Genomic DNA, 24,988 nt, shown 5'->3' on the forward strand with positions numbered 1-24,988 from the left:
TTTTTAGCTCGCTTCGACTTGCAAGGCCATGGTAGCCTATTGGTGTTCACCGAGGCATGGTGCCCGTGGAGATGAAACACTGCATGAAGGAGGAAATAAAAAAGGTTTATTTTCGTACCGCTTACAAGTGTGTGGTGTACCGTACGAGTACTGTACGAGGTCAACCGACGTCGTTCATCCTCAAACATGAATGACAAAGCCTCTAGCCATTAGGCTACCGGTGGTCAGATAGCTGCCGTAGCATGGAGATCGACCCCACATCCTATGCGATATCGCCCAGTTCAACGACTCCCATTCTCACAACGTGTCACAAAGCCCCTCCACCACCACCCCGCGCGATCCAATATGAATCGACTATTTGTTTCAATATCCTAATTCAATTCAACCCGATTCAATTTCTAAGCTACTGTGCTTCATCATTAGCACACGATACACTATATACTAGCAATCAGTATGATACCGCTGGAGCCCAGCCCGTATGGGGGACTCACCCGAGAACAAGCCTTGTTCCCAGCCACTTTTCCGTGGCCGCCAGCACACGCGTCAGGCGCCCGCCGGCATCTGATTTGTCGGCCCGAACATCACCCTCCCAGCCACCAATCAAATGAAAATCCCTCGGCAATCCCTAACCCCTCTCCATCTCCCGCACCGTGGAGCAAAAAAGGGGTATACATTGCAGCTTCCCTCTTTGCTCTACCTTTCTTTGCCTTTTTTCTTTCTGACATTGTTTCTATTTTAATACTGTGACTTCCCCCCTATAAAGGATAAACCGGCAATTGAATCCCCTCCTGAGTCTGGACAACGCCGAACATAACAGTGTGCAGGAACTGAGCGAGAGAAGAAAAAAAGTTCGCTAATTTAAGATTGCTCGTAAGTGTATATATGTAATAATATCGTGCAAGTTAAGTGCTCCCGCAGCGAAGCAGGGGGAAGGAAGGGAATGAATATCGTACAATAATAGGGGTAATGGTAAGTTCCAAAGAGCCAGAGGATAATTCCTTGCTACTAGTAGCGGTATGCATGCATTGCTAAATGGGGAGGTTTCTCTGTTTTTTGTTTTTCTTGTTTTGTTTTGTTTGTTTTTACCGAAGTGATCGACTGCTGTATGTACTCGAGCACTCTAGAGTAACTTATCCTCCCCCCGGCGATGATGAGTGTGCCTGGAAATAATCAGGCAGAGAGTGGTTTGTAGGGTTTTCTTTTGGTTTGATTTGGCTCAGGAGAAGTACATCCGTATGCAATGTATGTATGATATCTTGCCTGGAGGAAGAAGCTTGGAGCGGTGCGACGGAAGAAGTAGGGGGTTGAAGCGTGACTTAGGCATCGAATCGAAATCCGGCTTTCACCCTATGGTTCAGTTAGCGGCTTAACTCGAGCGGGATTCCCTTTTTTTTTTGCTTTCTTTTGCTGAGAATACATTTTGTGTATATTCTTTTTCCAACCCGCCCCCCAAAATGGGTTGTTGAGGAAATAGTAGTCCAGACTCATGATTGGCTGGTGATTGTTAGCCCGTTTTTGAGTAACGGGGACACCGTACTCGAGATCCATAGGTTTTGTTTGATTACCGTCCCTTGCGGTAGGGCTTGCCGTTATCCTAGATACGCAAAAGTTTCTAGTCCCGGGAGACTTTATCATATTATCTTATCCAACTCTTGTTATCCATGTTTGTTCCAGTTCCTTGACTGTTGGGTAGGATTTCGTACTAGTACAGTGGTAGGTTCACCCGTTTTGAGTGGTGAAATTAACCATTCCCCACTCCCCCCGCATGTTCGTCTTCGTTGTTCTCGCCCCGTCTCTCAACCTTGACGCCCAAGGGCTGATAACACAATCTTGGTCAGCAGATGTCGGAAGGTTCCCGTAGAGTTAGTTGTAAGATAGGAGGGATAAAGGACAGGGGAAGAATGGGGTATCGAGTCCAGAAGAGGTAGTTTTTTTTTATTTATTTTTCGTCCCCCTCTAAATTTTCTAAAAGCATCCGAGGGCGGCGGTTCGGAGGGAACGGCTCCTGCTGAAATCCTAGCCTTCCCTCCCGTTTCATCGTTAGGTAGCTGCGGTTCTCGGCGTATGTTCGGAAACGGATGAATGCCTGGAGGGTTTTATTCCAGGATGGAATGAGGATGGAGGTGATTGTACGGGTGGAGGATTGTGGCCGAAGCTTGAATATGGGAGATAGATAAGGGGCGGTGAGGATCAGGGGGACGGTACACGGATTCTAGCAGAAGTGGGAAGATGGAAGAAAAGCCAGTGGCTCTTCATCTTCATGGTGACCATAACGCTGAAATCCACGATGACGAGCTCCTGTCACTCCTATTATTCAGCTTCTCAACCCATCAAATAAAGCACCAATAGTCACAGCAGGACACTCACCCGTCTCGGATCCGCCTCCCCCCTTCTCTGTATTCTCACAGTAAGTCCGGAAGAAATCAATCGATCGATCCAAGCCGGTCTATAAATTGCCAGTAAAACCCATCGCTTTGATTCCCTTCTCCCCAAACCCTCCCCCTTTTACCGCCAGGCATCCACTGCGGGGAAAGACGTTTCAACAACCCACCTTAAGTCCACCCCTCTCGCCAACCCTCCCCTCTTTCAACCCAGGATATTCCCACCCGACAGCATCTTTTTTCTTCTTCTCGATCGTCATCGAAAATCTGCAAGCGATTACATACCATCCCTCACTCCCACCTTCCTCGCTATCCAAAATATTCGCGCGAGAGAGAGGCGGGGGGGGAGGAAAAAGAAGAGGGAGGGGGCCTCTGTGGAAGACATGTACGAGTGATGGACTATGATCCGGTTACCAACCACCAAGCGGGGGTTTGTATGGGAGGGGGAAGCACGAGAAGGCAATGGGGGGGACGAGTTGCTAAGCGGCCACACATCCGCCCATGCGCAGAGATCGGCCGAGCTATGTATCATAGTATGATTTATTTATTTAGACTTTTAGACTAACTGGTTAGCTATGTATGTCCGGGGGTGTTTTATTTTATTTCATTTTATTTTTTCTTCATTTTTTGATCACCGATCAGGTTTTTGGAGCGATGATGGGCTTGGCTTAGCTTAGAGAGCACCGTGGTTAACAGTGTGTGGGCTAGGTTGCTCTATGGGCTTTGTGTTCCGGCAGATATAATACCTAAATTTACGGTGTCGCTTGTTCTAATGGTCTCAGGAATAAGTAAACTGGTCCAGGATTGGAGGGGTATCAAGTGATATGGGTGTAGGTATGTGAAAGAGGGATAATGAACAAGAGGTGGGAGAGAGAGTGTGTGAGAAATACGAACGTGATGGTTTGGTTTTGGTGCTGCGAGGCGTCCTTGCTAGCCGCTACAGTATGGGTTTTCTTGACAGCACGTGGTGATAGACCGTTCAGTGGCGGGTTTTTATTTTTTTTATTTTTTATTTTTTATTTTTTATTTTTATTTCGATAATTTCCATCCTGCCCGGATTGATCTACCTTCCCACCTTCCTCCATGGCTTACACCGCCTGCCTGCCTGCCTGCCTGCCTGCCTGCCTGCCTTGCTTGCTTGCCTACCTACTTAGAGTAGGCCGACCTGCACGTGGTTCATTTGGAGATGGAGATAAGAGTCTCAGTGGAATCATTTCATTATTTTTCTTCTATTTGACCTGTTTATCCTGCGGTAGAGTGTACGTCTAGCGGCACGCATAGACGATTTCACTCCTCCCCCACGCTCGGTCAGGTCAGGTAAAAATCAAAGAATTTAAATATTAGTATTTATTTTATTTTATTTTCATCCTACATATGGCTGGCTGGCTGGCTGGTCGGGCGGTCTGGGTGAGTCTATTTATTTGTACTACCGGGTTTCCTGTACTCGATGATTGTGAAAAAATCTAGCCAATTATTGAAAAGGGGGAGGCGTAAGTTAGTCCAGCTGGTACATAGTACAGTTGCCGGGGAGGTGAGGTCGAAGAGGCAGGATAAGTACAGAACAGAAAGGGAACACAGAATGCATGTCAGTAAGGCAAACCTGGCAAGTGATGATCCGAGGAAAAGACGAGGAGACGAAGATCAGGAAATAAAGTATCCTGCGCATGGATCATGTTCAAAATTCAATAGGTAAAAAAATTGGGGAAAAAAAATTGGGGAAAAAAAAAAAGATTTTGGAGAGTCTCGCCAACTCTTGCGGAGTTGAGGGGGGGATCCTTCATTTCTAGACACGTATCGGGCTATGATTTAACTTGATCTGGCGAATATCTGTGAAGCCTTTGTTGGTTTTCTTGATAAGCTATTGGTTTTTTAAGCCCCAAAGCCTCTTTTATGGGTGAGCCTTTATTTAAAGAGTGGTAAGTTATTCTTTCTTCCTACGACGCAAGTGACTACATTTGCCTTCAATTCTACTCGAATTTTGTCTGTATTTCCCAAGATCATCATAGTTCGTGTAAAGGGAAAAATGAATAGAAAGGTATAAAAAAATATGGGTGGAGAGGGTCGTTTGTCCGCAAGTTGACTTTCCAGGCGCCTATGGCGACGATGGACGTATCCACCATACATGAAAATACACATGCGTTAACATCCACATCGCTGCCTAATGGTATGGGGTGAGTACACACTTACAATAGTCACTCACTACTGCGTACCGACAAAGGTACCGAAATGTTTGTATTCTGGTAACATATCTGATAGGTCAAGCGGGAGGGGCGAGAGCACCTGTTTTGAAGCTAGAATGAGGGAGGAAAAGAGGAAGAAGCGATTCGGGATGTTTGAGGTGCAGCTCTTAGCTACGGTACTAGTAGAGTTACGGTCGAGGTTACAGAAGTTGATGATTTACCGGCGAGTCACTTTTTTTTTTTTTTTTTTTCCTTTTACCCCCCCCCCCTTCAAAATCGTAAAAAGTATTTTTTAGTTGCTTTTTCTCTCGTTCCATTTCTTTCTTTTTATTCCCTTGCCTGAAGCCCCCTTTTTTCCCTTTTTTTCTTCTTCCCATTATCGAATTCTTTTTTTGGCATGATTTTGAATTTAAAAAGTTGAACGGGGGATGCATCATTGATATTGGCGCGTTCTGAAAATGGTCAAATTGTAGGTATTTTATATCACTTCAAGCGAGACTCTAGGCGCAAGCATTTTTGGAACGCGCTCACCTGACCCCTCTATTATCCACATTCACCCCCCCCCCGAAAGAGTTCCAGCCACCCTCACAGGAGAAAGTGGGAAACATTGAGCTTTCTCGAACCTGAAGAGAGGAAAGACATATCAAGAGATCAAAAGCCTTAGATCGTAGCTCAGATTCTGAGTGTAATACAAGGCTGAGATTTAAAAGAAAATAAAAAGGAGTGGGTGTCAAGATTTAGAGAAGAAGAAGAAACAATATTCGGTTTTGGATTTCAACTCTTTTACGGCACTGTACTCGTACTCACAGCACTGTACCTTGTTTGACATCTCCTCCTCGATTCGTCTGGTGCCATCATTAATCCTCCGCGCGCCCACCTTTTTTTTCGAACCGCAATTGTCTGTCCCTCACACACTCCTCCCACCCTCCCTTTTGATCAACCACCCTCGCCCCCCCCCGGCGATCCTTCCACATAATCAGTATAATACGCTTTTCCTTCCTTCTGGCCGCTCAGTCAACACACCTTGATTTCGAGCCTCTATCGCGACCGTTATCGACTCGCTCGCATTTTTCCTAAAAATTTCCTTTTTTTTCTGTGGGTTTTTCTGTCCTCTCACCTGTTCCTAACTTTCAGATCATATCCCTACCGTTTTCTGCTCTCTGCTCACTCTTATTTTACGAAACTTTTTCTTTTTTCTTTCCTTTTTGACAATTCTTCAAGGGGGATCGCTGGTTGGGGCTCTTGGTTCCAGATCGAGAATTAAAGCCAAAGGTAAATTATCATAAAAGGGAAGCTCCGGAGTCATCCACGCACAGCCATCTTTCTTTTTTTTTTTTTTATTCCCTGGGCTCTTCCCTTTCCCTATCATTGTTTTTTTTTATTTTATTTATTATTCCATACTCGCACGGCCCACCACATCACGTTTTTCCCTTTGCGTCGCAACGACCTTCCTTCGGCTACAATATTTAGGGTGCAAGGTAGGGAGAACAAGAAGTGATCAGACGCGACGAGTGAGAGGGCGAGATACGGAGTGAGAAGGTGTGAGCGGGACAGCATCAACTTCGCCATCCAAATCAAGACTCGGGATTGGGTTTTGAGAAGCTTAAAACCTTCGAATTGAAACTCTATCAAAAGCGGCATCAACCATCAGAAAACAGACGCAGCATCAGGAAAATCTGGCGGAAAGGGCACACAGGAGGTCTAGAATCTTGAGGTAAGTTTAGTGTTTCTGTCCCTATAGTTCATTGCTTCTACTGTTTCCGAATTCATTGTCTTTTTGATCCTTTCCCTTTCCCATTGGCAGAATAAGCATCCACAGTTGTGGCAGAGGAGAAGAAGCAGAGGGAAGGGGAGAGAGAGAGAGAGAGAGAGAGAGAGAGAGAGAGAGAGAGAGAGAGATGGGGGGAAGAGAAAGATGAAAGTGAGATAGATGGATGTGGAGAATGAGAGGATTGAGAAAATGAGAGTCTGGACTAAAGGTGCTGCAATACCACACATTTACATCCACACTTTTCTTTTCCACATTTTCCTTCTATCATACCTTTCCTCTTCGCCTCTCCTCTCCGGTCTCTGCCACTCTGTCCGTCTGTCTCTTGCCCACAGCCATCCCCTCCCCTTGCCCCTTCCCTCCTCTCGCTAGACCCTAAGCCAGCCATCGTCCGTTGGCTTTCGTTCATGCTTTCCATTTCCCATTCATATGTTCTCCATGTATCCATCCCTCCCTGCTTCCCGCTCCCTACTCCACAATAATAACGTTTGTTCCCGTCAAGAGACAACAAACCCCCCGTTCGTTCGTCTTTCTTTCCTTTTATCCTCCCACCCCCCGAAATATTTACAGTGTCCCCACCACATCCACCCCCCACTTCACTCCCGCCTATCCCTCTCACGTTTTCAACTTTTGCCCTTCCAGCCTCTTACATCTTTTCCTACTCTTTGCACCGTCTCGGACAAACCACTCTACGCACCCCACCGCAAGGTCGCGGGGCTTCGAACCTCTCTGCCCAGACGTCCCCGTGACTGTCCGCTCCTATCACGTGTTGACATTTATCTTGTGTCAAGTTGCCTAACTTTTCTTCCGAATTAAAACGCGCAGCTCCGTCCGGATTTTACAACCCCCCCCCCTACACCCCACCCCCGGCTTTCCTTCCCTCATTATTTTCCTCCCCCTTCTTTCAACCCTTTAATTTTCTAAAGGAACCCATTTAAACTCCAAAACCTTGGGAATCTTAATAATCTACTGCTGCGCTCTGTCATCATCAAAGCATACGACACATAATTCAAAACAGCAGTCCGCTCCAGTCGGAAAGGACAGGCGCTACAAACCAATGCCGATGGGCGACCAGCAACACAATCTTTATCACGATGAACAACCGCTGGGTGACGGCCAGCAACCACAACAGACAACACCAGTCCCTCACCTCCAGGAACCGCCCACCGGCGCTTCTGCATCCACGTCACCACAACTCTCCAACGCGTCAGCTTCCCACAAACGGAAGCGAGACTCGATCGACGATTCCGAGAGTAGAGATGAAGGGAGGTCTGTACGGGAGGGAAGTAATAGTGGTCGCCGATCCTCTTTTAAACAAGCTTCCCCAAACCTTTCCAACTCTGGATCCTTTATGCCTGTGAATACAAACTCCAAACAAAATTCTTCACCTAGTCCTGCCTACACCTTTCATCCATCTGCCGTCCCTATGAATGGCTCCACTAGTGCCGAGGCCGCAAATGCTGCTCTAGCCGCTGCAAGTGCAATGAGTGGCATGTTGCCCCATATGCCTTCCTCAACGCCATTAGGGTTTTCCCAAGGAGATGGGAGCGGTAGCGGGAAGGGTCAGGAACATCCTCTAGATGGCGGCTTTGGTGCGTTATCACCTCCCCCAGTGGAAGCGCACACTGAGGGAGTTGGCGGGAGCGGAGGTCACGTCCCACCCCCTGGTAATCACGGACATTCGCATCACAGCCATGGGTCACCACAGGGTCCATCCAGCAATCCAAAACCACAAGTCGGGACCGAGGAGTGGCACAGAGTCAGGAGGGACAATCATAAAGAGGGTGAGTTTTTATCATCTTCCCTGCGTGGCTAGATATGGGAGGAAACCATGCCTAACATTTTTATGTGAATAAACCAGTGGAGCGTCGCCGCAGGGAGACAATCAACGAAGGAATCAATGAATTAGCGAAGATTGTTCCGGGGTGCGAGAAAAACAAGGGGTCTATTCTCCAGCGCGCCGTTCAATACATCCAGCAACTTAAAGAGAGTGAAGCGTCCAATATTGAGAAATGGACTCTTGAGAAGATCTTAACGGAGCAAGCCATTGCAGAGCTGAGCGCTAACAACGAAAAGCTACAGAAGGAGTGTGAGCGCGCTTGGAGGGAGGCGGAAACCTGGAAGAAGAGCTGTTTGCAGGCCGGTGTGACTAGAGAGGGTGGTGGTCAGCCTGGAGGCTCATCGTGACATTAGGCCATATCTTTCGCGGCTTGATTGTTAAGAGTTGGAATCGATGTGCGAGTGTGTGGAACTCAGGAACTATGAGGACATGCAAAGGAATGGATTGCGAAGGCGAAATAATGATGATACAACGGTTACGATGGCTATGAAGACACCCTGAGGATACGAAGAAACATTCATCACCGTCATGAATACTCTACGAAAGCCTAAGACGGATTTTCTTTGGTGTTTGGTTCTTGTTACCCCCCCCAAAAAAGCAAATATTTTCCAATCTGGACTTGCGGGAATTTGTCCTTTTGTTTCTGTTTAAAATTCTCTTTGGAGTATCGGCGGGTAGGGAGGCGATTTGATACCGACAGATTGTTTTCTTTCTTTCCGCTTTGTGCCATCTCCCTTTTTCTAGGAGCTTTTTCCAGGGCCCTTATTCATCCATGCGTTGTTTTTCCTTTCCTTTCCTTTTTTTTTTTTGAGTTTGTCACCTTGCCATTTTTTCTTTTTTCTTGTCCATTCATTGTCTGGTTTTCACGTGACGTGCGAGGAAATTTGTAGCTCACGGAAGAAGCTGGCTTTTGTCCTATTCTCACGACTTGTGTTTTTGTTTGCCCTTCCGCTTCATGCCCCTTTTTTCTCACTTGCCTGGTGTTTGTTTTCTTCTCTTGTTAAAAAGTGCCATGTCTGCGGTGTTTACAATTTTATCTTGCTACTCCGGACGGCCCCATAATGTCTTGATATAAAAAGTCCGGGTTTGGTTTTTTTCTCCCCTCGCTTCCTTTCCATCTCCATTCTCGCGTCCTGGTGGTATAACGGGAGGATTTTTGGGTGGTCTTTTGTTTTATTTCCTAACTCTAGCTCTGAATTAACTGACATTTACCATATAAACTCCCTACCTCCGTACCTGTGTCCCTCCTGCCTACCAAGATATGATACTAGCTCCTTCTTTCTCACGTTTCGCCAGCTCCTTTTTTGTCTTGCCGTTTTGTCGTGTTTTTGTTTTTTGCATTTTCTCGAGTATATCCCGTTTGGCATTACTCTTTACGTCGGTTTGCAGCGGTCGTTACTTGGTTAATACTCTCCTTTTTTTTCCCCCTTTCCATTTCCTTTTCTATAACCTTACTTGCAGTACCTCCTGCTTGTTTAGTTTCCTTTCCCTCTCATTTCTGTTGCTCCGTCACGTTACGATTGTTCTGCTGCTTTTTTTATCCATTATTTCATTATGAAATATTCTTCCATCACTTCGTGGTACATATGTTTGTCACCCCCCGCCGAACTTCCCATCCCATCCACCCATCCCCTGCCGTATTATGTTTTGTTATTCTGTTATGCTGTTTGTTATTCTTTGTATGTTGTGTGCTTTTTTTTTTTTTTTTTTTTCAACGTCATGTGTTCTGTTTATTTGTCGAATCAATCCAATCGATCAATCGATCAATTCGTCGAATGGGTGAGGAACTGCCGGCTTGGCTGGTTATGTTTGTGTGTTTGAACGTAAGTTACAGCGCAGCATGATATTATAGTCTAAGCCTTCGCAAAATCCAATTGTTCAAATAAACAAACAACCAGCACAGACTCTTGCTTTCAACTGTGCATACACCGTGCCATGATCCTACAATTGAAGAGTCCCGTGATTATTTCCACGATTAAGCCCACTGAGTGACCAAGCATAAACTAGGAGCACCACACAATACCTAGTTTAACACAGCCCAATCCGCAATCACCACTTTCAAGGAAAAAAAAACTCTCTCGAACCTACCCTCCCCCCTTCCTTTCAGAACCGCCTCAACTTCCATGTGTGTGCACAACCAAGCATCAAAGTAAATAACGTAATATAACCCTACATATCCTCCTCGTCGCACGAGCACTACTGTACTCTTCTACCAAAGGAGGGTACTTGTAGGTACATGGTAGCGTACTCGTACTGGTACTTGCTTTTCGCACCCTTCTTTTGCTTCTGATGCTGGTGTCATCTAGAAAGGGGGAAGGGGGGAGAGGCGAAAGAGGGTATCTATGGAATCCGAAGGGGAATTTTCGCGGGGCTCGTGTGAGATGGGACGGTACAGTACGGTCCTGTACCCTGTACCGTTACGGCTAATTTGGGTTGAGTAAGTGCTACTGTACCGTATTGTAGATAATCTTGCGATGAGGACACTTGTGTTCTCTCCGCCTGGGAGGTTTACGGCGAGATGATGATGCCCCCTCCCTCCCTCCCTCCTCACCAACATGCCGGTACAGTAGCTTGACTAGCTGGCTAACTGGCTAAAAACCCCCAAGTAACCAACCCCCCGCTTTAAAAGCAATTGTTTTTGCGCCCACACCAGTATGTTACGGTAGTAGGAAAAGAAAGGGAAGGAAATGAGCGGAGCAGGGAAGGGGAACATGGTGATCGTAGTTATTTCAAATGAAGAACAAGTAAAGGAAAATTAACCATTTCACTCGTGAGAGAAAACGAAGAAAGCCGTTATAGTATATAATATATAATGTGGAGATATAAAAAACGCCTAAAACAGTACTCCAGTCTTCAAGACGAGGGAACGAGGGGAGAGACGGACGAAGAACAGATAAGGGTGCCGACGGGTTGATATATTTTTTGTGCTTTGCTCCTTTCCGGCTGCGGATAGGGATGGGGGAGGAACGGAGAGAAGATAAGAGTAGTACCAGTGCGTTTTTTTAGAGTGATTGATGTGAGTTGTCCGGATGTAATGCATACTATGCCGCCTCGTGCTGTTTCCAAAGGAGGTTTTATCCCCCATTCTTTCTTTAATCACTTGCCCCACCATCATTTCTTCCCCTATTGATATGCAGGGGGAAAAAAGAAGGAATCCACTTTTCGACTTTCTCATCGTTTGGTGGTTCGATCATCTCCACTCGGCCGCCGAGTTCTTCCCGGGCCCTGGAACGTCACATACAAGTAGGTCTTCCGTTCCCCTTCCCAAGCGCCCGTACACCTTCACGTTACCCTTACTCACCCCCACAACAGCAGAGGTACCGGCATAACAAGCATTACGTTCTGTCCCTGTTCTGTTGCAAGCGGCGAATATGGTTTCTCCCGACTGGCCTTGGCCGCCTTGGTCTAGGACTGGCTGCAATCGCTGGATCCAGTATGCGAGGGTGTCGGCGTCGGGGATTTGCGCTTGATCTACCACGGATTCCGCAGGCTGGGAAGTGAGCCACGCCATAGGCATGACGGCTATATCTGCTTTCGAATCGAGTATGTGATGTGCAAACTCATACTTCTCGAAGGGGGTTTCGAACCGTCTTGGATTCAAATCCATGCCTATGGGGATAATAACAATAATGCATTAGCCACGCCATCCAGCACACACACCTTCCCGCTTCTTGCTTTGCCGGTATTCCCTATTGCTTTCCGAAAAATGCAAGGCGGGAAAATAAGGGTGAATACATATTCCCATTGCAAGTCTTCCCAGTCCATCGGGGAGGTCCCCGGAGAAGAACCCCTCCGGTCCTTCCTCAGCCCACAACTCATCTGTGGCAAAGAGAAAGTGCTTCCTGTAGTTTGCCAGCACGTCTCCCTTGGGAGACACCAGCACCGCGGAATTGTACCTCGACACAGGACCCAACGGCAACGAGGGAGAGTGTGCGCAATATTCCGGGTATCCCAAAGCTACGTAGCAGCCAAGGCGTCGGGCAGTTGAGCGAGCCCATACCGTGGATGGGCCTGCAGCTGTTGGCTCCAGATGGCAATTTATTTCATTGACGGAATTAAAGTTGTAGCCTGGTTGGAAATGAAAATATGAGCTGTCAGCTGGCCAATGCCATGTATCGCGGACGTTGTGATGTGACCAAACTTGTTTGGGGCTAGTAAGAAGGGCAATGATAGAAAGAGATGAGTAAGAAAAAAGTCACCGAGGGGAAGGGTGGGGAAATGGGGACAACAACAAATGTACCACGACCATCACAGGGACAAATTGTCGTACCTGTGAAAGCCATTTCAGGAAGGATTAGGAGGTCTATATCTTGAGGTTCGGCCCGAGAAATTACGGTCTCCGCCCTCTCAAGATTACGCGCAATGTTCCCCAGCCGGGGACTGAACTATAGTAAGTCCAAACAGATCAGTGGTGAGCTTCTTGTGAATCAAAAAAGAGGCGCAACAAAGTTGAACAAACTGTTGCGACAACTGTTGCGACTAAGAATGGACAAGAGAGCTCTCATTGGCTATTTCTTACCTGTAGGCACGCGATTCTCATGACTAGTGACCTGGTAAAGTATAACAATGTGGAAGATTGCGGTATCCTCAAACCATCGGGATGACGACAAGGAACGTGGTAGAATTGGGTGGCGATGTGTTAGTACAAATAGTGAGCTTCCGAAGGCACTTCCCCAAAGGATTGAATAAGGAAGGGTGGCAGTGGAAGTGGCAGTGGGTAGTAGAATAGCGAAGGAGAGTGAGGCCAGAGTTTGTGAGGGCCACTGAGGTGGATGAGGAGGGAGCGGTTTTAACGGGGCAACGGCCAACCAGCGACAGGCCTCGTAGGGAAAGGGAGGTAGTCTCGGAGTCCTGCAGCTTGACAGAATAGACACACCCAAGAACGCGGTGATGTTCTTGCCCTTTGGCTCCGCTGGCTCTGCTGCAGTCGTGCTGCCTACGGTATCATACTTGTGTGAAGACAAGCGACAGACAGACAAGTGCAGGAAGCAAGATGATCGCCTGTTGTGGTAATTTCACTAACGAGGAAAGAGCAAGAGTTCGGTGTTGGTGGAAGGAAAGCTGTGAGTGAGTTCTCTGTTTGGGGAGAATAGGGTAACTTTCGCTTTATCCTATTATTTTTGTTTTTTCTTTCTTTCTTAGTTTTACTTTTCCCCCTTCCCCCTCCCGATTGCCGTATCAGTGCCCCGATACCGGTTTTGTGTGCATGAATTCCGTAGGAGAGTCGGTACTCGAGTACGGAACTTGTACGTACAAGTACCAGTACTGTAGTATCGTAGAGGGTGAGGCTGGGCTTGGATCGATTTGACCTTGTTGGCTATTAGATACCGTATCAGGTGTCTAAGACAAGGTGGGGCCCCGCGCAGTGGCGTCCACGGAAGAGGGATGAGACGGTGGGTAGGATTTAAGGGATGTGGACGCGTAGGGATTGGAAGGTGGCCTCCGGCTGGTGCCTGGTGCTCACTGGACAGAAAGAAGACAAGATTGGATTGGACAGTTGTGGTGAAGTGATGCTTGACGCTTGGTAGGTATCGTGAGTGATGAAAGGGTGGGTGGATCAATGGTGGGGCTCTCCTCTCTCCGACAACATGTACCGGTAGTGGCTGTACTGTATATTACTATATAGCTCCGCACCATTTTCTACAGTAGTCTGCGAACCTAGTGTTTTTGCCTCACATCCCCGAGAATCTGGAGCGCGGGTTGGTAGCCAGCAGGATTAGACAAGGGACTCGATAGACTAGCTCGCCCAGCTTCGTTGGAACAACATGGCAGAGTCCGCCGCTAGCCCTCTAAATTTACGAGTACTCGAGTATAATAATATTATGGTACCTGACGGGAGGGGGGGAAGAATGCAAAGTGTGCTTCACGTATTAAAGGATACCACAGAAATATCTAGAGGTCTCTAGGTATAGACAAACAGATATGGTAGCTAGTCATGGAGGAGGGAGAGTTAATGATACTATGGTAACAAGTGCCATCGCCGTGAAAGCCTACACACTTGACCAAAAGATACAACGCCTGGCACAAGCAGGTGCTCAAGTGTGACCCCAGTTCCAACACCATCATCACCACTCCTCGCCTCCCGGGTCGGGGCTTGTGGCCGCAGCCTTCTTCGGCTGTCCGGGGGCTCGGTCGACGCCCGGCCCTCGGCCCCTTCTCGGTGCGGGAGATTTGCGAGACCTGAGCATTGAGAAAATGAATCACGAAAGAATTATAATATAATATTATAATCAAAAGGTGGAAGTGGTCATCATCATCGTGGAGATCATCGTGGAGAAACTCCTTTTCTTCTTCTTATTCTTTCCGAAATATTGACCAGCTGCAGGAACAGGAGGACCAACACCTCCGTCTCTAGGTTGTGAACCCTCCTATTGAAAAGCGGGGAAGGGGAAGAGCCAGCGTGCACACAAATATTTGAGCCGGCTTAGTCAGAACTGCTTGTCCAGGTGGAGAAACTCAAACGGCCAATAGTCTAGATCTGGCAAGGTCTCGCAAGTGCCTCGGAGGTATTAGCTTCACCTGAAAGGGCCTAATATGCGCCAATGGCGCTCTCCGTTCCTCCTTCTTTCTCAACCGACTTGGTGCTCCCAAAGTCCTCGTGATACACCATGATAGGTTTATTCCAGAGTATCTTCCCGGAGAGAAGGTGGGGATATGTGGTAATAAAAACCAAATCAAGCCATGGAAGGATAGTGAGAAAAAGAAAGAAAACCGGGGCAGGGCCCTGGAGTCTCATGGTCGGTCTTTCCTAAACAAAACCCCTCCATATATAATATCGACCGGAAGGGGATTGATATGTACCCGTATCATGATCTAGCATCCTACACCACGACTCCGCCTGTCCTTCAATGCGCCTCACTGAGCGCTTTATACACTGTGCAAGACGGAGGTGGCCCTTCTCGACTGTATTAAGAAACGCTCTGTAGCCAACTATGGAATCATATCAAGGAAACATAAACTCGGACTCGCGATTTCCCCTTCCCCAAGCTGTGCCTTAACAATGTGCGGTACTAGTCTCCCCTAGATCAAACAAGCCACAATCTCACCTCGATACTCGTATGGCATGTACCGTATGCATGTAATTTTCTTTATTTTTACGGTAAAGGTCTCATATGCCGTTAATGTTTTCAAAAAATCCCCTCAAATGCCACAGTACTCTCAGATGCCACAGGAATATATTATGTAAGTTTTGCTTCTATGTAAATTAAATACAAATTAGGTTTTCTCAATATAAATTATTTACTTAGTCTTGGCACTGGTAAAGGAGAATTCCTATTATACAGGAACAGGTATTTTCTACCTCACCATTCTTTTTTCTCTCTAACTCAACTTTATTTTTCCCTAACACTTTCTCCCCTTCCACTACTTCACCTCCTCAGCCAATCTACCTCCCCCCTCCTTTCTCACTCTTCCTCCTACCATATAATCTTCTACAATCTACCATTTTCAGTAGCCTGTACTCTTTGGATTCTAAGTCAAAAGTTCTTAAAAGAATTAGTATTTTCCCGACACAGTATAGCCTGAGTTACTTGTTTATGTTAGATCTTATTTGTAACGTGTTCGCAAGGTGCTAATCACGTTGTCGGTAATAGGTACGATAGTTGGCAGGTGGCCTGCTCTTCCAGAGGGGAGGCGAGAGCTGAGAACTAAAGGAGGCTTTGAGGGTGTACTGGGGAACAATGAAGTAACCGTTCAACCAAGTATATTGAAATACTGTCTGTCGAAGTCTGCCTTTTCCATCGTAGAAACAGGCAGTCTTTAAATACACAAATCTGTTCATGTCTAGCATGAACGAAACTAATCAAAGGTATCAATCGATACACTTTGGTAAAACTCTTTAAGTATTAAAGCGATACTTAAAACAAAACATAAAACAAAACCAAGTATCAAACGATACTTAAAACAAACCAAGTATCAACGCGATACTTAAAACATAACATAAAACAAACCCAAGTATCAAACGATACTTAAAACATAACATAAAACAAATCCAAGTATCAAACGATACTTAAAACAAACCAAGTATCAAAGCGATACTTAAAACATAACATAAAACAAACCCAAGTATCAAACGATACTTAAAACAAACCAAGTATCAAAGCGATACTTAAAACATAACATAAAACAAACCCAATAACCATACCGGTTACATTATTAACTTCATAATCAAAATCTATCTTAGGTAAAAGTCACCAGTTATGGGGATATTTGTAACAGACTGGAGATAGTAGATTTCTAGAGATTTTACAGTACTCTAGAATCCCACACTCTCCATCCTTTGCTCTATTCTCTCCTCGCTTTGCTCTTCGCTCCTAACTCTATGTTCTCCGCTCATTTCCCTCAGCTCTTTGCTTCTTGCTCTGCACTCTCTGTACTTCTTCCTACTTGTCACTGCTTGTATGACTAGTAAACCTCTTTTTCATAGTGCAATTCTCTCTGATGTATGTACTTAGACTTTTCTTTCTCTGAATTTTCTACTATGCAAAAATTTCTTTTAATCAAAATTTTAAAATTAATTATAAAAAAACTTACATAATCAAATTCTGTGGCATCTGAGGGTACTGTGGCATTTGAGGGGATTTTTGAAAAAATTAATGGCATAATATTATAAGACCTTTACCGTTATTTTTATTAATTTTTTCCCTTGCTGTCAGGGCTGGTTGCCCCACCTCTTAAGAGGTGTTGGGAGGCACTTGTGTAACCTATAGTTGTGTGGCGCAGGACATGGAAGCTGTCCAGACAGATCGAGGCGCTCAAGAAAACTGACCAAGAATCTGATTATCTATTTCAACAGAGTATCCATAATTCGGATTGGATATGAAGGAGGACCCTAAAAAGCACCAGAAAAGTGGGGGCATGAAGGGTTCTTCCACGTACCCTACCTAAGTATTGCCTAACCCTGAGGCTAAAACTAGAGAGCTATGAGGCTACCTTCTGATAATATTATGATACCAAGCCTCCTTGTTTCCTTTCTACCTAACACTAGCAATCTTCTCCTAGAGCCAGTGGGTGGCAGTCCATTGGAGAAGCGGCGGCCTGAATCTGGGGGAAGAGATGTGGTGACATTGTTGGATATAATATAAGAATGAACCTATTAGAGGCGTGCGTTTGGCGATGCAAAAGAGCTTAGTTCACATGCATATAGCTGCATATAGCTAAAGTCGACAGAAATCAAAATCATAATTTTGAGGGTAAGCTATTGCACGGCTCTGCACTATTGTATCATAATATAGAAGAGAAGGTTCATGAGTGGAAACTCGGAAACTTTACGATCACACAATGGCAAGGGGTTCCACTCCATCTACTCTGAGTATTTCTCAATCAATCCATTTTCAACTTGCGATTTCTATTTCTAACGTGGAGGGGGAAAATTAAACGAGAAATCTGTTAGGGGAATCCCAGAGGGGCCCCTTGTAGTAAGCAACCAATGGCCGAAAAGGAGAATGAAGAAAAAAAAATCTTGACGGCGCTGTATGTATGTCTGTCTGAGGCCCCCACAACCAGGTTTGATTTTTGTTCAAGCCCCCCACACGGCAAATTAGCACATAGGCAATGCTCCAACAGCTAAATCCCCCTAAACTAGAAACCTTAGAGCTCCTGTGACATGGCGAGATCTGGTCGGATACCCATTGAGTGGCCACTAACAACTAAGCTTCTCGGGTGCGACAGAACTGAGGGTCTCAGGACAAACTTTTTTCCACACGCCGGCAGATTATTGGTAGACATAGAATAAAGAAAACATCGAAGATATCCGATTGGTCAATCCTGGTTAACGTCACTTCCATCGCGGGGTCGGTACTCGATATTGTGAGAAGCAAGCATATCGAGGGCCTCTATTGGAAGCTATCGTTTAAAGAGAGAAAACGGTCAGCTAGCAATTTAAGAGCAGCGGTGAGGTGAGGGCTACTGCGGTAGCTTTTGACACTGAAGGTTGGCTTACATTCCCGCTAACTTTCACCGCATAAACTCCCTTGCGATATCCGTCAAGTCTCTGCCATTTAGCCACCCAAGAGTTTTTTGGGTCGCGGAGTGTGATAAGGCCCTCGAAAACCGGTGAGGTGCAATCGTCGGCAAAGTCAGGTTGGCCGCGGAAGTTCAGGTAGTCTTCGCAGTTCGGGCAGCCATCCTTAATAAATTTCTGCGCCCGTGTTAGCTACCATATGGAAGCAATCGGCTTACAATGAACACACTTGCTGAGTTTGAACTACTGAACAGACCATACACGCCCGTAAATGCCGGTACTGGTTGGTTGGGACGAAATTGGATCCACTGGACATTATGAGACTTGGCCGTAATAGACGATTATTGTGTTTGTGTTTGTGTTTGTGGTAAAGGGGTGAGGTGGAGGTAGTCCTCTTCTTGGTTGTTGTGGTTGTGGTTGAAGGTTTAAGAGAAGGTTTAAGATGAGGTGGCCCAGAGAAATTTAGTCTAGGGCTCTGGGCTGTTCCCTAAAGGCAACTCCAGGTCATGTGATTACATGGCTGAGCTTTCGTGGCTGATACCCCGCGTGAGCCTCAGGACAGCACCCTCTGTGATAAAGAACTCTCGTGTTTACAAACTCCGATGTTCTAAAAGCCCACACCGAAACGGTGGATCCCCCACAAACATGGACCAACCCTGATGGCCCACAGCACCCGAACCCAGAACCCAGAACCTCGAAACCACGCCGAGTGATCTCTTATGATTATTCTTTGATGGCAGCACGATGTGTTAGAAATCATAGCTGTACCGTTGCCATAGTCTCAAGCGAGACTCTGTCACCACTTACGTCACCTTCTTGTTCATGAGCTTATCCTCCTGGATACCATACTCTCCTCTCTTTTCACTCTCTCCTTTTTCTTCTAGTTAGGATCATTGTCGTCTACAATACAATTTCATCTCCTCTTTCTCTCTTCTAACACGATGCTGTAATGATATTAAAGTCAAAGAATGCAAGGACTCTGAGTGCCCTATCGAGACTTCTGACTATAGCAATCCACATGTACAGTATTTGCTCAAACTTTATTGACCAGCCGTAACAAACAGATTCCCTCTATTGCCCAGCAGTTCCCACCTGCAATCTTGGCGCCGTGTTCCCCGTGGATGCCACAGAATCGGAGAAGCTAGCTTGATTCATGAGATCATGCAGCGCTAGTTGTATCTGTTCCTATCGGGTTCATCACAGGGCCAGCTCTTGGGAATCTTCGCTTTCGATTATCCATATTTTTGTTTGGTGTTGACTCCCTATGTACTCACTCCTCTTGTGAAGGGAGACTACCCCGCCCTCGAACAATTGTTTCAGCGATCCGGTGAAGAGGCTGTGTATCGAGTGGAAGATGTGTATAGCTCATCCATAAAATGAACGGGTCTGGCAGGAGTATATCGGGAACGGGAGAGACGTTTCTAGGTTGGTTAAAAGTAATTATATACAAACTGTTTAGAAATGGAAGAGGACACTCATTTAGTCCCTACCATCCTACTCCCTAACATATCACGACAGATCACGAGAGTGACCTTGATCCGATTATTTCGATCTTACCCAGAGAAGAGGATTACAGACCCAGGCTAAGGAGAGGAATTTCTTGATCGTTTGACAGCAAACACATCCTCTGACTGACTGTCATAAGTGACCCAATGTTGGGATTTCGCGTGATTGACCTATGTTGCATCCAACGCTGCGGAGGAAATGAACCTCATAAACCCCAGCCTCTCCTATAACACCTTTCCAGGAGCTCTTGCAGCCGGAAGTATTGTGGAAAAAGAGGCAGTTTCTGGTACCCGCCTGCCCCCAGGTTCAAGACCAGGCTCTACTACCGTTTGGTATCTCCACCCAACCTTTCTCCATCTCCTCTTCTGCTCCACCCAGGTTAACTATTTGAATAGGCTCGGATCGAATATAGTGCGGTAACGACCCAAACACCGTTTTTTGAATTGCTTAATACCGAATCAATTCCGGTAGTGACTAGGAAGTATGCAATACCGTATCATACCCCTGCTCTCAGGCGAAACTAGAACCCTGAAAACTAAATATTTCAGAGCAGGCTTAAACTTCCCAGGATTCGCCATTCATAGCTTGGAATTAGGGCTCCACTCCGGGTGTCCGAAGGACTCTCGTGCTTCGCGTCCCACCTCTCCGGGGGCTAAATACTAAGATGGAATTTCGATGCTACCGGGCGGGAGAAAAGTCAACATCTTCACGTTTCCCCCGCGAAGTCGGCTTTCATAACCAATCCAAGGGTCATGGTAATGATTCCATGAAGATTTCTTTGCTTCACCCCAGAGCTCTGCCTATCTGGTGCTTCGCGGGGAAATTACGACCCGGTTGCAGTCGAAGATCAAGTAATGTTACAAAATCTAAAGAAAAAAAATTGGGAATATTGACAGCCCTGAAGGTTTTGCAGTTCCACAATTACTCGGCACGAACGCTATTTATCCGGTGCGGTAACCCCGTTATTTTTTCTCTTTTTTTCTTCGGGTCTTATTTTAAAGCCCAAGCTCTCAAGTCATACTGCGCCCGCATGGGGCCACACCGTGGCTTGAGGTATGATACTATCATGGTTTTCCGTTCAGTTACTCTTTCGTGACCCTTCAATCTTTTAGAGACCATTCTCAAGCTTCTGGGACGCATGATGAAATAAATAATAGGGACTCATTTTTTGTCCCAAATGTATCGCATTGTCTCGGAGCAGAATAATTACTCCAATATCTTTTGCCAAGATATACTGCTAATGAACTGAGCGGACGCGCCTACTTAAAGCAAAATTCTCTCATAATATTACGGAATTTGTGGCTATATATCAAAATAGTTGAGTCTTCATCCGTCAGTGTTTCTTCGTCCTTATGGTCCAAGATTAGCTAAATAGTTTCATCGGTAGTCCCAAAACGGTAATTTATCAAATTACCGATAAGCACACTTCAGCACGATATTAGCCACCACTTCCAACCGGAAATCGTCATGGGGGAACTGCCGAGTATGGGGAATTACTCGAGTAGAAGTTTAAGGACTGTCATGATCTATGTGTCATCAGTTCATAGAGTGTTCAGACATAAAAAAAGCCAAAAATCGGTGTTTTACTCCCAGGTTCGAGGATCTTGGCACCTCTATTTCTAGATATCATCAGGTTCTCATAGAGAGGATACGAGTGTGCTCGGGCGCGTTGGTCGATGCTCGGACTTGAGAAGTCACTATCTAACCTAAGTCTGGACTTGAATGACCCTCCAATGTCATCACCTACGAGAGCGACCGCCTTGGGTTTCCCCAGAAACCGATTTTGTGGTAACTTATCCACAAAAGGCTTTTTTAAAGACGGTGACCCTCGATTTGCGAACCCAGATGTGCTATCGTAGCTCCATACTCCAGCTTAACCGCATTAAACATTCTCACGCCAAAGTGAGGCTCGCGGCATACCGATCTAACCATATCCCTATTCAGACATCGCGAGAACATCTCCGCAAAAGAGGTAAGTCGAGGCCATATGTATACGCGCTAGCGATATCTCCCAATCAGTCAAAAAATCAAAAGTGGGGAAAAGGAAATCGACTATCACTTTCCGAGCTAGGCACGGAGAGCTCACAGTATGGACTTCCTTTAAGGGAATACCGGTATTTCGCCTATATCGGTGGGAGACCCTCGTAAAGATTGAAACAGCGCAAGCGATCGATCGACAATGAGGAACACGCTTACAAGGCATCGTATATTATTCCCGGGGTGCGCGCTTTGCTTGTATACACCCCGGACCATCTGACATTCCTCGTCGCCCGGAAATCAATTGATGGGATTATTCCCAAGTGCGTTCATGAGATGTCACTCGCTCCCTGAGTCCCTGTCCCTGGAGAAATGCCACAAATTTATATATATTATAAAGACCTTCATATGCAGTGAGATACGCACGCAGGGATCACCTCACCCCAGTGAATCGAAAAATGGACTGGAGAAATCATAGCTGAGGAAGGGGTTGCTGATTAGCTTGGGGTAAGTGGTAAGTTGGTGCTAGACTTGGATGCAACAGGTTTCCCCGAGCGTAGCACAGCAGTTGCGACGAACGGCATGCTTTACCATTATTTCCAGTATTTTCTTTTCTTTTCTCATCCCATGTTTGAATTTCTTCGACCCACTGGTTCCGGGCGTTCGCGGCGTTAGACAGAAGTGATGATTGGCAGCCCGGAATTCTTCTTCTGGCATCACGTGAACGATCATATATGAATTGAAGGAGAAGGGGGGGGGGGCATACTCAAGGCAAATTGGTCAGGCGGCACTCGATTTATACACCTTTTGCAATTTCATGAGCTTTATTTGGTAGGTAGGCTTATACCAGTATGTATGAGTCCGTTTGTGGGAACGAAGATGATATCTAATGGATTTGTTACAAGCCTCCAGCCCTTGTTGCGCAACCGCCAAATCGTGAAGCCGGTCTTATCCCCCGTGAGCAAGTGCTATATCACTTTGTTGGGCAGTGTTGACGGTTAAGCACTCCCTAACTTGGTATAGATAAAGGATTTAAAATCCTTGCAGAAGTCGGATACCAGTATTCAAGTTGGGGCGCATATCTACGAGTACTATCTCTAGTTCGTTTAGAGGTATTTGGCCACTCGGTGAGACCACCCTCATGCTCCACACCGGAACACACACGACATACACACACACATACACACACACGGAGCGAGAAAAATTTCGGAAATTCCGGTACAGTTAGCGGGGCATTCCTGCAACCACACCAAGTTTATTTTTGTTTGTGTACACATCATCTTTTTATCAGGTACAACCAGAATTTTCACTCAAAAAACTACTCTACCCCCTCACCCACGATACTCCTCCCTTAGGTGGTATGGCCAATCACAGGCCTCCATCCTACTCACTCACCATGACCTCTCAACCCTCATCACCGGCTTTGCTGTACCTCCCTCACTCTCCCTCTCCACTAGGAGGACCCAGAGGCCCTACCAAGAGCTCAAGGGTCAATTCTCCCAGCCTCCTCCTACCAGGCTTCCTGCAATGTGTAAGCCTCAATTCAACTCTTCCCATGTTTGCCACTATCAGGTACCAAAGGGGTTGCCCCAATACCATGATCAATGTCAGAAACAGGATTGTTGTCCGGGGAAGTACCTTCCCTGAGGTCAGATAGGAACTGGGGTGCTCAGACGCATGCTATGTCCTCCTCACAGGAAATACAAAGCCACCAGCCATAGTGGCCCTCCAACAAGAACTACCCGGTTTCAGAACCACACTCCAGAAGGTCTTCGGTAATGAAGCCATAGATGCAGCTGACACTGACACCCTGGCCTTTTTGGCAGCAGCAGCTTCATCCTATTACTCCTCACAAGAGAGCCCGATACCAGTATCCCAGATACTGTAGATCCTGGCCTCCTCCCCACTGCTAACTAATGTAACTGAACCTATGGACTAGTCCCAAGACATCGGGGTATCTGTTAGGAATACTGAAACCCGATATCCAGAATTTACCCTAAGTAGGGTAATCTTACCCGGAATTGGAATCTCTGGTCTCCAACACTCCTCTGGCCCCCTTAGGGGGCCTGCACATCATCATAAATATTAATCTCAGTTGCCTCCTGTGACTATAATATCACAGAATTGAAGGTATCAGAATAACACTGTATATGTCGCCACCATCTGCCCGATCAGATCCTATTCACAGCATATATGAGAGGGGACCTTTGGCTAGATCTGAGAAGTGGAACAGAGTAAATCCATCAACTACTCAGAACGTTACTAGGTTTCAAAAATGTGATATATTTGGCATCGGCCGTAGGTAACGGGATGTTTCCTCACAAAGAGATGGTATTAAATGGTAAAGGATCTCAGCAAGAGATCAATACATTCACACTCACCCTACAATATCTAGAAGAGTCTAGAACTCCGAGAAATACTACTACTTTAAAAGTTATTAGACTTCACAGAGTGTGTCATGAACGTGGCTTAGCGAGGAAAGGGTTTTTCACGTGACACATGGTTATGAGTCACAGGTATGTTATTGTTTCACGCATATGACCTATTCGGGTTATATGATTAGTTATGTGTGGGATTTGTGATGCTTTCGCACATGGCTCAAGTATGAGTCATGGGACATACGCCTGACGAGTATGCCTTATGAGTGTGCCTTACAGGTAAGCCTTGCGCATATGATTTATGTTTCGCACATGACCTCATTATGATGTCATGGGTTTTGTGCATATGACTCAGTTGAGTCATATGACTTGTTTATTGCGTTATGATTGGTTTATGAGTTTCGCACATAATCTCGATAGGAGATCATGGGTTTTGAACATGTGATCACTTTGGTCACATGACTAGTTTGTTGTGATTTAGTTTCGCACATGTGACCACTTTAGCTCACATGACTAAAGGCGGGAAGAACACTATATAAGGAGGCCGATGCGGCCGAGGAAGATAGGTTCTTCACGCTTTGTTCTAAGTACTTTTCCTCGTCCTTGCCGTCGCTTCGCCCTGAGCGTTTCTTTCACCATCATGGTGGGCCTTGATGCCTTGGATTCTGGGGGAGATATCTGAGTTCGCTCAGTAGTTCCTGGGGTCTTTGGTGTTGAGGTCTGTTAGGTGTCGCGTGGCGGATAACTTGGTTGCGTCTCGTTTCGTTGGGTTGGTTATCTCACGATGCTAGCACTTCGAGCACTCAGCACGGTCGCTTCCGAGCCCCTTTCGGTAAAATGTCTACGGCTTCCTGTCTATCGTCTACTCGCAGGTTTCGCATTCGATTGTGGGGATTGAACATTGTGTTTGGGGGGATCACCCGTGTCGTTCTTTGGGCCAGCTCATGTCTTTTGTTGGGTTTTAACGGAGTCCTTAGTTCTCGCGATACAAAACGCC

General features: G+C 46.2%; 4 protein-coding genes; 2 read left to right on the top strand and 2 right to left on the bottom strand.

Moving 5' to 3' along the window:
* Window positions 1–5,615: 5,615 nt before the first annotated feature.
* GSTUM_00000814001 (uncharacterized protein) lies at window positions 5,616–9,389 on the top strand. XM_002838089.2 has 3 exons: window positions 5,616–6,275; window positions 7,155–8,113; window positions 8,191–9,389. The coding sequence occupies exons 2-3, from the start codon at window positions 7,387–7,389 to the stop codon at window positions 8,514–8,516; spliced, it is 1,053 nt and encodes a 350-aa protein (XP_002838135.1). The 5' UTR covers window positions 5,616–6,275; window positions 7,155–7,386; the 3' UTR covers window positions 8,517–9,389.
* A 41-nt stretch (window positions 9,390–9,430) lies between these two features.
* GSTUM_00000815001 (uncharacterized protein) lies at window positions 9,431–9,949 on the top strand (the record flags this gene model as incomplete). XM_002838090.2 has 1 exon in its annotated part: window positions 9,431–9,949. The coding sequence occupies one exon, from the start codon at window positions 9,431–9,433 to the stop codon at window positions 9,725–9,727; it is 297 nt and encodes a 98-aa protein (XP_002838136.1). The 3' UTR covers window positions 9,728–9,949.
* A 1,004-nt stretch (window positions 9,950–10,953) lies between these two features.
* Window positions 10,954–13,744, bottom strand: GSTUM_00000817001 (uncharacterized protein). XM_002838091.2 has 4 exons: window positions 12,689–13,744; window positions 12,440–12,554; window positions 11,905–12,237; window positions 10,954–11,778 (listed from the first exon to the last, which is right to left on the bottom strand). The coding sequence occupies exons 1-4, from the start codon at window positions 12,707–12,709 to the stop codon at window positions 11,360–11,362; spliced, it is 888 nt and encodes a 295-aa protein (XP_002838137.1). The 5' UTR covers window positions 12,710–13,744; the 3' UTR covers window positions 10,954–11,359.
* A 3,754-nt stretch (window positions 13,745–17,498) lies between these two features.
* Window positions 17,499–18,554, bottom strand: GSTUM_00000818001 (uncharacterized protein). XM_002838092.2 has 3 exons: window positions 18,360–18,554; window positions 18,110–18,307; window positions 17,499–18,012 (listed from the first exon to the last, which is right to left on the bottom strand). The coding sequence occupies exons 1-3, from the start codon at window positions 18,444–18,446 to the stop codon at window positions 17,929–17,931; spliced, it is 369 nt and encodes a 122-aa protein (XP_002838138.1). The 5' UTR covers window positions 18,447–18,554; the 3' UTR covers window positions 17,499–17,928.
* Window positions 18,555–24,988: the final 6,434 nt, after the last annotated feature.

The sequence above is a fragment of the Tuber melanosporum genome (genome assembly GCF_000151645.1).
Source record: "Tuber melanosporum whole genome shotgun sequence assembly, scaffold_220, strain Mel28".
NCBI classification, from domain to species: domain Eukaryota; kingdom Fungi; phylum Ascomycota; class Pezizomycetes; order Pezizales; family Tuberaceae; genus Tuber; species Tuber melanosporum.